At 43.2% G+C, this 14,759-nt stretch overlaps 2 protein-coding genes across 2 annotated transcripts; one reads left to right on the top strand and one right to left on the bottom strand.

Annotated features, from left to right (window-relative positions):
- Positions 1-111: 111 nt before the first annotated feature.
- On the bottom strand, positions 112-1,973 carry LOC120056039 (transcription factor AP-1-like). The gene has a single exon (XM_039004177.1). It carries the CDS (start codon positions 1,580-1,582, stop codon positions 617-619), a length of 966 nt encoding a protein of 321 aa, XP_038860105.1. The 5' UTR covers positions 1,583-1,973; the 3' UTR covers positions 112-616.
- A 1,942-nt stretch (positions 1,974-3,915) lies between these two features.
- Positions 3,916-14,269, top strand: fggy (FGGY carbohydrate kinase domain containing). Its single transcript, XM_039004173.1, has 16 exons — positions 3,916-4,038; positions 6,227-6,433; positions 6,648-6,759; positions 6,892-7,043; positions 7,168-7,256; positions 7,370-7,485; positions 7,651-7,779; positions 8,714-8,817; positions 9,206-9,313; positions 9,683-9,744; positions 10,219-10,372; positions 12,050-12,124; positions 12,379-12,499; positions 12,765-12,859; positions 13,457-13,518; positions 13,761-14,269. The coding sequence occupies exons 2-16, from the start codon at positions 6,236-6,238 to the stop codon at positions 13,837-13,839; spliced, it is 1,656 nt and encodes a 551-aa protein (XP_038860101.1). The 5' UTR covers positions 3,916-4,038; positions 6,227-6,235; the 3' UTR covers positions 13,840-14,269.
- The last annotated feature ends 490 nt before the right edge of the window (positions 14,270-14,759 follow it).

Genomic DNA, 14,759 nt, shown 5'->3' with positions numbered 1-14,759 from the left:
ACAAACATTGAATTAATTCACTGTTCATCCTAGGCTGAACTATTGAGCTAATTCCCTGTCAATTAAACGACATTGAAAACCCCCTTCTGAATAATTATAACCGCGACAATATCCTTAATGAGAAGTTTTATTCCACATATTTGTCGTTTATACATACATTTCGCATAAAAGGCATAAAAACAGTTATGATAAAGTATTAATTCAGATCTAACATTTGTTATACCCCTTTCACAAAATGGTATTAATGTGTAAATGTTAAGAAAGTAAGGAAGTTGTATCAGTCCTAGTAGCCTAGCCTACACACACCTGTGAGTCAGTCCTTTCACAAGGTGTGTCAATAATGCAATGTCTCATATAGTGTTACATTGTACAACTTGTTGCTGGTGAGAAAACTCAGTGCTAGACTTGGACTATTTACATACTAGACAATTCATAGGGCAACAGGCACTGGCACTGTTTGTTGGCCTTGGCCACCACTAGCCTAATTTTTCCACGAATAAGTTTATATTGTCCCCACTCTGTCAGGCGCAAAGACGAAGTAATGTATCACGCCTCTAGGAGCTGCGTTTGGTCCCATAAGGAAATGTCTCTCGCTCAAAGCGCAGTCTTTGGCCGTTCAGAACGCCTGGAGCTGCTGCGTTAATATGAGTTGGCACCCGCTGTTAACGTGGTCCATGACCTTCTGTTTGAGCAGTGCCAGTTCGTCCCGGAGCACGTTGGCAGAGGAGACCAACTCTGTGTGTTGGGTCTTCAGGTTTTTGACCCTGTCCTCCAGCCTCGAGATTCTCTCCAGTTTCCTTTTCCGGCATTTGGACGCGGCCACCCTGTTTCTCAAGCGCTTTCTCTCGGCTTTTATCCGCTCCTGGCTCTCCATGTTGATAGGAGACAGCGGAGGGGTATCGCCGCTCATCTCGGGCACCGTCTGGGGCTCCTCTTTGAATGACTGTAGCCGAGCATGATGTAGCCGTGGATGCTGGGGTGGCCGCTGGGGCTCGATGTGGGTTTGGGACGGGACGGCCGTGTAACTAGCGGAGGAGTGTCTGTCGCCGTTAAGTGCCGACGCAGAGCTGACAGCCCGACTGAAAGTGCCCAAGTTTGTGTATTCAGGTGGCTCGGGGCGCACGGTGCAGCTGTAGGGTATAGGACTGTCCGACACAGTAGATGAGGGTGCCATGTCGTTGGCAGCATTGGCTTGAGCGTCTGAGCTGCCATTGGGCATATGCTGTTGATAATGAAGCTCCGCGAGCGCCTTTACGAATCCCTCGGCAAAACCCTCTTGCTCGTCGGTGATGTTCTTGGGACAGAGGAACTGAGTTGGGGTCGGAGTCGTCAGCCCATTGCAGGACTGGATGATAAGCCTTTCCAATTCAGGGGAAGCCAGTTTTAATAATCCCACATCAGGGGATGTCAGGATGTCGATAGCTTTCGCCCGCAGATGAGGTTTAAACATTTTAGGGTCGTTGAGGTTCAGTGTCATGCTCTGCTTCAGGGTTTTCGGGTTAAACGCATGATATCCGCCCACTGCGCCTTGCTGACCATTTACAGATTCGTCATATAATGTAGCTTCCATCTTGGTGGGCATCAATTGACGGGTCTTTATCGCGAATATAATTGCTGGAATAAAAATCCAAACATCAAAGGTCGAAATTACAATAAACAATATGGAGTGATAAATTGCAATCTGACGTCCCCAATCTTTTTACAGTCTTCGGACAAGTAGTTTTCGAATTTCAACTCGGAGGACAACTCCTGATGTCCGATGTGGAAACTTTTCTTGAGACTTTATAAAATAATAGTATCAAACAAACAAAATAACTTTACTTCCTCAATCGATAGGCGTCTTTGTTTCAATTAGGATTTAAAAAATATTCGATTCGCCTATTGAAATAAGGTTTTTCTTCTCTAAGCAGATATTGTGTCTGACTCGACACAATGTAGTTTCTACCACTTCCAACGTGGAGACGAACTTTATCCACTTCTAAGCTGCTGCTATACTGAAAATAACAATGATGTCATGTATCAGGCTTCCTATTGGTTTGAGATTATGTGATGGGCGTTACTTTTTTAATGACATGCGCGTTGCGTTGACAACCAGCCATATTCCCGCCTCCCGCAAAGGCTGATGGGATTAGGTAATGCAGTAAAAGGAACGTTGTCCTCTGGGATTACGTTTTGTTTTTGAATATCTTCTTACCCGCTTTATTTTGTTACCCAATCTCAGTCAGGTTGACCAGATTACCTTTTAAAATCAGCTTTCACAATATTTGCTTTCTTTCTTTTGCTCTTTGACTTTGTGGGTGAAAGCATGGAAATGTGATATACTTCTGGTGCGTGTGACAGAGTGATGGTGGGCAGGGGGGCTGTTTTGTTTTTCAGGTGATACTTTATGCATTGGTTATGAAGGGGAATGATGATGTTCAAGTGAATATCAAATAGAACATTGTGCCTCACATTTTAAGGGGTGTTTAGAGTACAGAGTATAGGTATAACAAATAAGCAACTGTAGCAACAATGTGTTCCTTCCTACACTGTAATTACACGGTTACTACCATGCAACTACATAGCCTAGGTATTACCATTCCTGAATGTAAAGTGGAGCCAACTCTGTAACTTTATTTTTCATTATATATTTCCCCAAATAGATGTAGTCTATGGTTTATTATATTTATGACTTTCATGTGCAATATGAGTTCCAGTAGAGCTCAATGGGCTTCAAAGAGGTGCTCCTCAGTCTCAAGCAAACTGTCTGACTGATAGTGCTGGTATTGTGTCTCTGCTCGGGCCTTGCCGTGAGCTTTAACTCTGTCTGCTCACTCCTTGCAATATTCAACACATTCTATTTAACCCTGACTATAAATAAGTGGACAGACCTCAGCCACAGGCCACAAACTGAGGTTAACCCTGAAGTGACATGCTTGCCCTCAGGTTGCCTTGACGGCACAACAACCACCACCATTTGAAGGTATTTGACACCTTCACTTGGAATTCCAGATTGGAATATTTAGGAAAGTCTGTTCCTCCTGTCACAATAATGATACTAACAACAAATGGGTTCAATGACAACGTTCCAATCCCACAAGCATGTACACAGTCACAGGGACACACCAGATGAACACAGGCCAAAAAACAAAAACATGTGCGCATGCTCTCTCTCTTTCTCTCTCTCACACACTCATGCATTCTCTCTATGAAGCAAGTAGTACTTGAGGCTAGTTTCACAGCAGTCCCTCAGCAGCAGCTCCCTATAGAAGATAAAAGAGGTTTACACATTTCCCCCAGCACGCACCTGTGTTTATAACTGTAGCGGGGAATATTCCTATCAAGCTACCGCTGACCCGGCCATACTTCCTGTTTCTCTGTCCTTGTTTCCTGTCCAGTGGCCTGATGGGTAACCTCTAGATAACACCACCTTCCTCCCCTGGCTCAGCCAGCTGCTTCCACTGCATGGAGGTTTCTAATCAAGAGTTTAGTTTAGAACCCGGCCCAGCTGCTACAAGCTGTCCTTTGTTTTAGCGATGGACCCTCAGTACATGAAAACACTCTTCCTGTCTGTGCTATGCCCAGACCAAAATGTGGAGAGTTCACTTAGCATGCGTTGATCATAAATAGAGGAAAGTTAGATTACTCACTAACCCGTGTGTGTGTTAAACATGTCTACAGTGTTTGTTAAGGACCATCTGTTTCTTCCTGTCCTGCTGCTCTGTTTCTCTGTCTTCTCCTTCCTCTATTCTCCCTCTCTAATAAATAGGGGTTTCATGATATCCTCACTTTAGAAATTAAACTAAAATTGTAAATCTGATTTAGTGGGCTAGTGTAAATTCAGATTTTTGTGTGTACAATGACGAGCTGCCAGTGTTACAAACTCTCAGTTGAACAAACCAAAGAGATCCCCCGCTGCCTGGCCTGCTATGCGAGACCACAACGACTTACCATTTTTGGACACTAACGCGTTCCGTTGGAAATCAAAGTACATTTCGCTAATCATCAAAGAGTGATTTCGTGGAAGTTATCGACATAAATTGTGATCTTGGAGGTCAGGTAATGTATCGAGCAAGTTGTTAAAGTTTCGTGTCGGGTTGACCCTGTTTAAATCAAATGTTTAGCGAGTCGCTTTTTACACCATGAATTATCAAATGTAGCAGACTGAACCGAGACCGGAATTATATATAACAAATTGATTCCAAAAGATGTAAAAGCAACATTGTATCACTTCAACGATCACTCACGCATAGTGCAATGCTTTTAGTACTTTCACACTCTATCAACAGGAAAGCGACATGATCCCGTTGCTAGTGAATAGCTATCTATACTGTTTTATGCGTAGTACACTATTTCCAGGGTTGGGAAGTAACGAATTACATGTAATCGGTTACATGTAAAGGATTACAAAAACGGTAACTAATCCGTTACATTACCAGCAAAAATATTGTAATTGGGTTACAGATACTTTTGAAAAACGAGGATTACTTCGAGGATTACATTTAAATTCAGAAAGGATGTTTGCGAAAAAAAATCTGACACTTCTCTGTTTTCCAATGACATTCAAAACACCATTGAAAAAAGGCGAAAATTTTAATTTGTTCCAGTTGAGCGAGTCTGACCAGAAGTCAGAGACTACTATGATGACACACCAAATGGGTTTGATGGATCGCGGGAAAAGAGCAGGAATAGGTTTTTGTAGGCTACAGTCCAAGTTATGTCTTCCAATGGTGCGACTGCTGTCGGCATCCAAAGATGATCCAACTTGAATAAACGCTTGGAGGGAAGGATGACAGCAGTGGTGTAGTCTACGGCGATACGGATGCCACTTATTATTGATATTTACACAGTGCATTGATGTGAATCCTGCTCGCTCATTTAGCTATTTGCGCCTTACGGATTCTGGTTGTTGTGGATGGCTGTTCACAAATCTAAATGTGTATTTGAACCCAATAATGGTTCAATTCAAGAAATTTAAGCTGCCTATCAATCATCGTTTTTGAAGCCAGTGGACAGACTGTGAAAAATGCGCTCATGCAACAGCTGCATAGTGGGGATCCCAGCCTATGGAATATAAATGGGGCTTTTATTGCTCAATCTAATTCATGCTGATAAACAAAAAACGTAAGCCTAATGGACACGTGCTCAAACTCGCACACTTTTTATAGACTTAAGGGGCAATCTGTACTTTGCTACATCCAAGTTTGGACTCATAAATTATATATATATATATATATATATACAGTACCAGTCAAAAGATTGGACACAACTACTCATTAAAGAGTTTTTCTTTATTTTTACAATTTTCTACATTGTAGAATAATAGTGAAGCCATCAAGACTATGAAATAACACATATGGAATCATGTAGTAACCAAAAAAGTGTTAACAAATCAAAATATATTTTAGATTCTTCAAAGTAGCCACCTTTTACCTTGATGACAGCTTTGAACACGCTTGGCATTCTCTCAACCAGCTTCACCTGGAATGCTTTTACAACAGTCTTGAAGGAATTCCCACATATGCAGAGTAGTTGTTGGCTGCATTTCCTTCATTCTGCGGCCCAACTCATCGCAAACCATCGCAATTGGGTTGAGGTCAGGTGATTGTGGAGGCCAGGTCATCTGATGCAGCACTCCATCACTCTCCTTCTTGGTCAAATAGCCCTTACACAGCCTGGAGGTGTGTTTGGTCATTGTCCTGTTGAAAAACAACTGATAGTCCCACTAAGCGCAAACTAGATGGAATGGCGTATCGCTGCAGAATGCTGTGGTAGCCATGCTGTTTAAGTGTGCAAGTCCTATTCTTGAAGATCAAGGGATATAACATTTATTGGGATGACTCGAATTCTGATAGACTTTGTTTTTTTAATGTAAAGATATAATTTAATCGTATTATTATATGTAGTAGAAAGCGATGGGTTAGAAGAAGCCTACATAACCAACCCATAAAGTAAAATTTAACGTCCATAAATGGCCAGCTATGTAAACTTTAACATTGATTTATCCTGCGACATTACTGATTACAATTTTGGACATGTAACTGTAACGGATTACATTTAGAAAGTAACATACCTTGACTATTTCTTATATATATTTTTTAGAGAAACACAATAGGTTTGTATGTTTTGATTTAATCTTTTAGACCATAACCTATATGCATGTCTAAAAACAGATCCCTAGACATGTCATAAAAACCTTCTTCACCAGTGATCTATTTTTAATGATTCCGCTCTCTCTGTCCTGCAGGTGTTTTACATGGCTGGGTCGGACTCAGTAGAGTGGTACTATGTGGGGGTGGACGTGGGGACAGCCAGTGTGAGGGCTGCTCTAGTCACCAGGGAGGGCCAAGTAAAGACCACTGCAGAGGAGATGGTCACCATCTGGAAACCTCACTCAGACCATTATGTCCAGTCATCCACTGACATTTGGGCTAAGTGCTGTAGCACAGTCCGGGTAGGTGTTAGAGACTGTGTTCAGGTGTGACTAAAGTGCTCTGCAAAGTGATGTACTCTCTTGGAATTTCTTTAATTATTGGCGTAGATTAGTATGATGTCTAACTCTAAGACCTTTTTGAATACTTTTTGCAGTTTTGCAATGTTTTCTCATATTTAGCAGCAATACAAAACATAAACATCAACATGTAACCAACACCATATTCCTATGACAGAAAGTGACCCAGGGAGTGCAGAGGAATCAGGTCAGAGGGGTAGGTTTTGATGCCACCTGTTCCCTAGTGGTCCTGGACCAGAACTTTCAGCCTGTAGCTGTCAACCAGGATGGTGAGTGAGAGAATTATTAAAAATAGATAGAATACTCTAACACTGTTGAATGCTCACAGTGTTATTGAGTCCAACGTTTCAACTACGTATTTGTCAAAATGTCTCCTCCCCTCTCTGTTACCCTGTGTGTAGGTGAGGCTGAGAGGAACGTGGTGATGTGGATGGACCATCGCGCTGCAGAGCAGGCTGCACGCATCACCAGCACTGGCCACAGGGTCCTGAGCAGGGTGGGAGGGGTAATGTCACCGGAGATGCAGCCCCCCAAGCTGCTCTGGCTGAAAGAGGTTAGAGGTCACCCACTATAAGTCAACAGACAGTTTTATTGTTGGACACCGCTGATTGGCTAGTGCTGAGGTTTATTGCCCTGTTTTTATGTAATTTTCCCCCTACCCATAATTCTTTGGTCAGAACCTGAGAGCGACATGCTGGAGGGACGCTGCCCACTTTCTGGACCTCCCTGACTTCCTGTCCTGGAAAGCCACAGCTTCTCTGGCCAGGTAAGCTTTAGAACAGAAGGAGAGAGGGGTAGGAGGGGTTTATGTGTGTGCGTGTTTGTGTATCTTGACCAGTCCCAGTGTGTGTATCAGACAGATTCTCCCTTATCCTTCAGGTCCTTATGTACTGTGGTCTGTAAGTGGACCTATTGCCCCACAGAAAAATGGGACACCAGCTTCTGGACAGCCATTGGTTTGGAGGACTTACTGGAAAACGACCATTCCAAAATAGGTGAGCAGAGTGAACCGGTTTTCAACATCAAGGGAGTTTTCCTGGATAAATTAAAGATAAATAAGAAATACCAAACTCAGCACTGGTTGGTTTTGGTTTCTCAATGGGAGTACCTACCTGTGGTTGTTCTCTGCAGCCAATGTGTGTTTCTCCACACCCACCTAGGCAGTGTGACCTGCTGTCCAGGGAGCCCAGTGGGAGAAGGCCTTACCCAAGAAGCTGCAGCCGAACTGGGGCTGGACACGGGCACCGCAGTGGGAGCCTCCCTCATCGATGCCCACGCTGGAGGCCTAGGTAGACACTCATTCCAAGGGCCTCCTGTTTTTTTATTTGTAGTCACAAAATAGTTTTTGCGAATACCACTGGTGCTTCATATTGCCGCTAACAATTTATAGATGAGAATATAATAAAAATATAGATTACAACTGAAGATGTTTTTATGAGCAGCTCAGTTTGTTTGAGTTTATTATCATCACCTAGATGAGTCACCTAACCAGACCATGGTCATCTGGTTTCGTTTAGGCAGTTAAACTGCTCATGAACTTCGACTTTTGACTCCTGCTGGGACCTCTGCTGATTACAATTGCATGGGGTCAAACGTGAAAGTTTAAAGCACTCCGTGCTGTTCTAAACTTTTGTACATGTCAGACATGTACATGCACTCTGCTCCTTCACCTCTGTGTGCCTCCTCTTCCCCACCTCCTCCAACATTTAAAACTAGAACCAGCTTGGCAAACATTATCCCAGCAGTAAATGTCAACACTATATTCCACCATGGAGGTTACAGACCCACTTCAAAGAGTGAAGATACTGATTTAACAATCCTCCATTTTGTGGCCCAGTTCTCCCCATTGGCTATTATAAAACCCATGTTTTGGAATCATAAAGGATGTTTTATTCTGCTTGTCAAACCAATGTGTTCTTAGTGATAAAAAGAGAATAAGTAGAAGCCTTGTGCACAGCTTCCAACGGGCAGGTTATGGCAGGAACAACTTAGAATCATTTTTTTATTTTGTTTTTATACATGTGTTTTGGGTATTCTCAGTGAACTTTGCAAAAGGTCAAAACGTAGTGGAAATGTCAAGTAGGCAGGGGAATGAGAAATACATTTTTTCCACAACATACTGTACTTGACAGAAATGTAATTGTACAAATGTTCTTGGTACATGACCTACCCACATTTTTAACCATGTAAATAATGAGAATATGGTGTGTTTTGTGGTTCCAGGTGTGATTGGTGCAGACGTGAGGGGGTTCTCCCTGCCCTGTGAGGACCAGCCAATCACGTCACGCATGGCCATGATCTGTGGAACATCTTCCTGTCACATGGCGGTGAGTTGGTTAGACTTAAACAGCTCTTGTTGTCATATAATATAATATGTGCCACTTAGCAAATTTGATCTAAAGTGACTTACAGAACATTGACAGTGACAGACATATTAAGTATGTGGGGCCCATGCAGGAATCCAACCCACAACCCAGGTTGCATCTTAGCCAAGTATGTTTATCTAGCATGGCGAATAGTATTGCAATGCCATTCGTCAGCAGTCCTTCCTGGTGACCAATCATGAGGGGTAGACCCTGACCTGCTGCAACCTCTTGAATCCTTCAGCTGGAGTCTAGTGTCATGAGCTTTAACATCTAGCTCTAGTAGGGGGAGGTGAGGGGGCCTGATGCTGTGTTGAAGCCTCTATGTGTTATTCTGTCCCCATGTGTTCAGATCAGCCAGGGGCCCCTGTTTGTACCGGGTGTGTGGGGACCGTACCTGTCCGGCATGGTGCCTGAGTTGTGGCTCAACGAGGGAGGACAGAGTGCTACTGGAAGACTGGTCAGTTCAGCTCTGCTTCCCTAGGTCCTACTCTACTAGACCAGGCCTATTCAACTACTGGTCTATGGCCCTGCAGAACTGCTGCTTTTTCTTCTCTACCCAGTAGTTAATTGATCAATTCATGTCACCGATTGGCCCAAGAACCCATACACCTGGTGTCTCAGTTTCCTGCTCAGAAGGAGAGAAAGAAAACCAGCATTGCCTCAACCCTGTAATTGTGACTTTGTCCATGTGTGAACTGTGACCTGAAGTAATCTGCTACATATGCATTATACACTGAGAACTGTCTGACACAGTAAGCCTCGATGACTAGGGTTGCTCAAACCAGATCCACAAAACCATAATGTATCTTTTTTTCTCCTACCTCAGATTGACCATGTGGTGAAAGGTCATGTAGCCTACCCCCAGCTACAGGAGCAGGCGGTGAAAGGGTCAGCTATTTACAGCAAAATCATATCCATTGAAACAACAACATACATTTCACATGGAATAGTACAGAATACACACTTAATATGAACCGCATACTCTATCCAGATATGTAGGCCCAGAATGATCAGAATCCATATGAACCCACTAACCTACTAAGAGCACAGTGTAACTGTCTGTTATCACCTGTCCTGGCATGTCAATTGACAAACTTCTTGGGCAATGGGAAAACCAGTTTTTCTCGCTCGTAAACATTTTTACATTTTTGTGCCGTCTTCTGTTGTGAGAAAATGATTGATTTACTATTGCTCGAAGGCATTACATAGTTCCAATAGCAGCTGAGAAGTCAATTACTTGATACACTTTACAAAATAAATTCCCAATGAGAAACCACCTTTCTACACAAAGAACTGTCAATCAGCAACATAATACAAAGTAGGTTTCAAAAAGTGTAACATATCACCTATATTTCCCTGCAGTGGGGAGCATATCTACAGTTACCTGAACAGACACCTGTCCTCCATGGCTAAAGACCTGGGGGCTCCCGTAGAGCTGCTGGCCTCCAGCCTCCACGTCTGGCCAGACTTTCATGGCAACCGCTCCCCCCTGGCAGACCCCACTCTGAGGGGCGCGGTGAGGAGAGACCACCTCTGGCTCAGGGCTCTGATATACTGCTCCCAGATCTGTTTATGCTATCTTGCCTAGTCTTATCATCATTGGGCAAGGGCAATGAAAATAGGAGTTGGCAACACACACATACACACTTTCACACACATCATATGCTGCCACTACTCTAGTCTTTATTTTTACTATTATTATTATCTATTCTGATGCCTAGTCACCCTGCCTTTTATGTACATATTTACCTCAAATACCTGGAACCCCTACACATTGATCTGGTACTGGTAATACCTGGAACCCCTACACATTGATCTGGTACTGGTAATACCTGGAACCCCTACACATTGATCTGGTACTGGTAATACCTGGAACCCCTACACATTGATCTGGTACTGGTAATACCTGGAACCCCTACACATTGATCTGGTACTGGTAATACCTGGAACCCCTACACATTGATCTGGTACTGGTAATACCTGGAACCCCTACACATTGATCTGGTACTGGTAATACCTGGAACCCCTACACATTGATCTGGTACTGGTAATACCTGGAACCCCTACACATTGATCTGGTACTGGTAATACCTGGAACCCCTACACATTGATCTGGTACTGGTAATACCTGGAACCCCTACACATTGATCTGGTACTGGTAATACCTGGAACCCCTACACATTGATCTGGTACTGGTAATACCTGGAACCCCTACACATTGATCTGGTACTGGTAATACCTGGAACCCCTACACATTGATCTGGTACTGGTAATACCTGGAACCCCTACACATTGATCTGGTACTGGTAATACCTGGAACCCCTACACATTGATCTGGTACTGGTAATATCTGGAACCCCTACACATTGATCTGGTACTGGTAATACCTGGAACCCCTACACATTGATCTGGTACTGGTAATACCTGGAACCCCTACACATTGATCTGGTACTGGTAATACCTGGAACCCCTACACATTGATCTGGTACTGGTAATACCTGGAACCCCTACACATTGATCTGGTACTGGTAATACCTGGAACCCCTACACATTGATCTGGTACTGGTAATACCTGGAACCCCTACACATTGATCTGGTACTGGTAATACCTGGAACCCCTACACATTGATCTGGTACTGGTAATACCTGGAACCCCTACACATTGATCTGGTACTGGTAATACCTGGAACCCCTACACATTGATCTGGTACTGGTAATACCTGGAACCCCTACACATTGATCTGGTACTGGTAATACCTGGAACCCCTACACATTGATCTGGTACTGGTAATACCTGTATATAGATATCTTCATTCTTGTGAAAACATTTTTTATAATATTTTTTTTTAAACTGCGTCGTTGGGAGGGCTTGTAAGCAAGTATTTCACGGTAAAGACTACACCCGTTGACAAATACTTTTTATTTTATTGGTATTTGATTTGAAGACAGCACAAACCGATCTGGGACCAGGCTAGGGCTCTGACCCTCTGAGCTCAGAAATCATTCAGAAACAAATGTCATCACACGATATAAAAGCCAATGAAGGCTTTTAAGCCAAAGTGTCAAAATGACAGACCTGTATGACTTTGCTTATAAATGATTTGTGAAGCATCTATTTAGATCTTATGAATCCTTTATGAATGCCCAACAAAGCTTTTCTAAGTGGTACTGAAGGTGCTCTGTGTGTGTATAGGTGGTTGGGCTGCCATTGTCCCAGACCCTGGATGACCTGGCCCTGCTTTACCTTGCTACTGTACAGGCACTGGCTGTGAGTTTCACAACTAATAATCCATAGCGCTTTTCTGAAACCCCAAAAAGCTTGAATACTACAATTTAATATAAACATGTCACACATTACTTGAAATATGTACCTAGATTATCCTATCCTAAATGATTGTGTGTGGTTATGATAGCCAGAGGAGTACGTCCTCCCTGTAAGTTGTAAAAGGGGCTTTATAAACTAATTAGATTAATTGATTGGTTTTATATCGCAACAATCCCCTCCTGCCTCTCTCCTTTCAGCTGGGCACCCAGCATATCCTAGAGGCCATGACACAGGCAGGACATGACATCACAACCCTCTTCCTGTGTGGGGGGTTAAGTAAGAATCCTCTTTATGTGCAGATTCACGCCAATGCCACAGGTGGGTGATGGAGGGTGATCTAGTTTGTGTCTAGCAGCTGTAAAATGTGTGAAACGGGAAGTTGTACCTAACCTGAACTTGAGAAACTCCCCCACTGAAAACTGACCTAGATTATTTCAGTTGAGCTTCTGAATGATTATTTAGAAATGTATATTTCTCATTATGAAGAGAGTGAGTTAAACATCCCTATTAATTCCTTATTTGTAAAATATCTTGAGAGAGTGCTTATAAAGGGATGTAACAATACTGCGTGTTGTCTCCTCAGGGTTGCCCTTGGTGCTTCCTGCCCAGACAGAGGCTGTGTTGGTGGGAGCAGCAGTCCTAGGTGCCTGTGCTTCCCATGATTATAGCTCCATACTGGTGAGTGCAGAACACACACATACACAATAAACACAGCAGTAGAATATTTAGTTCAACATCATAGCAGCTCATTCCTGACTCCATACTACCATCTACTGGAGAGGAACTAAGGTAAAGGAGAAATACATAGATTCCCTTGCTGCGTCTCAAGGAGGAGACTTGTGCAAAGTCTGGTGAGATGACATGGAGGTGGCTAGATAGCTATCTAAAGAGAGGGCTCTGGGGGTGTTGCTCTGTGGCATTCAGCAGCATACCTCTGAACACCGGGTAGTGGCCCACCCATTATTGTTTGGACTGGGTCGCACCTTTGGAGTCATAACTGCTCATGCAGTTGTTGCTGTCTGAGGATTTGAGCTAGGGATGACGGACTAGGGATGACAGGGCAGTGTGAACTATAGAGCTTATACAGAAGGATAACTATAAGGCCAGGAAAGGAGAATTGTACTGCCTATGTACTGTATGTCACAAACTTCATAGACAGTTGAGCCTTCCCTTTTCAAACCAGGTCATGGGCTGTTCTCGACCTCAGCTCTCCAGATCAAAACTCAATGTGTATGATTTATTGATCACTGCTTGGTTTATGAATGCATGTTTTAGGAGGCGATGGAGAAAATGGCCAAAGTGGGAAAAGTTGTTCAGCCTGACCACGAGCTCTGGAGGTGAGAAGAGAGACTGGCCTGCATCAATGTTGGGTTTCATTGGTAAAACATCTGTGGGTTGTGCTGGAGGCATGTGCTGGGTACAATGATGAATTAACATTAATGTTGGAAACATCACTACTGATATATGAAAGTATATTTTTTATCAGGTCAGTTTGTAATTTTGTTCTAATGATGTCATTCTAATAATGTTTTTATAATGTTCTAGTATCTGACTAGAGGAAATGTGTTCTCTCTCTTAGCTTTTACAGGAAGAAGCACTCTGTGTTCTTGCGCCTCCATGTCCACCAGAGGGAGTACATGGCCCTTATGAATGACTGACTGAGAACCAAGAGGTGCCACTGTCTAACCTGTTGAAATAGCAGACAGTAATCACAACACCGAGGTTGGATTACACTGAATGCAATATCAAGTAGAGACTGTGGATACGACTATGATATCAGACACCCCAAATGAGTTGATTCCAAAAATCAGCTGGACCCAGATACCCAATACACCTATTAGGAGAAAAGAGTCTGAACTCGAACGTGATTTATCAAATGCAAAATGGTGGTAACACTATCCATCTTGAGTTGACGCATGGGGGAAGATGTAGGAAATGAATGCAATTTTCCAGTTTTTAAGATGTGAAGTCCTGGCCTGAAAATCTAATATGACCTACAGTACCATCCACAGGACACTGAAGAGTTCAAAAGGCACTGACAGAAAGTCAGCCTGTGAAAAGCAATAAAACAGTCATCTTGAAATATTATGCAAGTTTATAGGAATTTGAAATTGTGCCCAATGTCACTTTTTCACACCTAGGCCTATTTGCTATCATGAATCCCTATCTCATGTCCTCTCTTTGATCTCTCTATCACAAACATTATTTCTCTGATCTCCTCTTATCACATCTCTAACCTCTGATCTCATCTCTAACCTCTGTCTCCTGCTGTCCAAGCAGGTCGTAGAGGAATGTGTGTTCCTGTTCCCTGTGCTATACAGGATCAAAGACCATAATCTCCTCTGTTGCCCTGGTGACACAGAGGAATGCTCAAATCCCACACAGCTGAGTTAACAGGACTGGTTCACGTCCAGACCCAATGGCAGAACATCCTGCACCAACCAGACCTATATTTGATTTATTTCTGTCCAGCTATGTCACATATAGTCTCTTGTGGTGGCGGGCTGAGACTGTTATTTTAGCAAATTCAGGGTTAGCCCCAACCGGGACTCGAACCCAGCACCTTAGCCGTTACACC

The sequence above is a fragment of the Salvelinus namaycush genome, chromosome 11 (genome assembly GCF_016432855.1).
Source record: "Salvelinus namaycush isolate Seneca chromosome 11, SaNama_1.0, whole genome shotgun sequence".
NCBI classification, from domain to species: Eukaryota; Metazoa; Chordata; class Actinopteri; order Salmoniformes; family Salmonidae; genus Salvelinus; species Salvelinus namaycush.
This window is presented reverse-complemented; position numbering and strand designations above follow the sequence as displayed.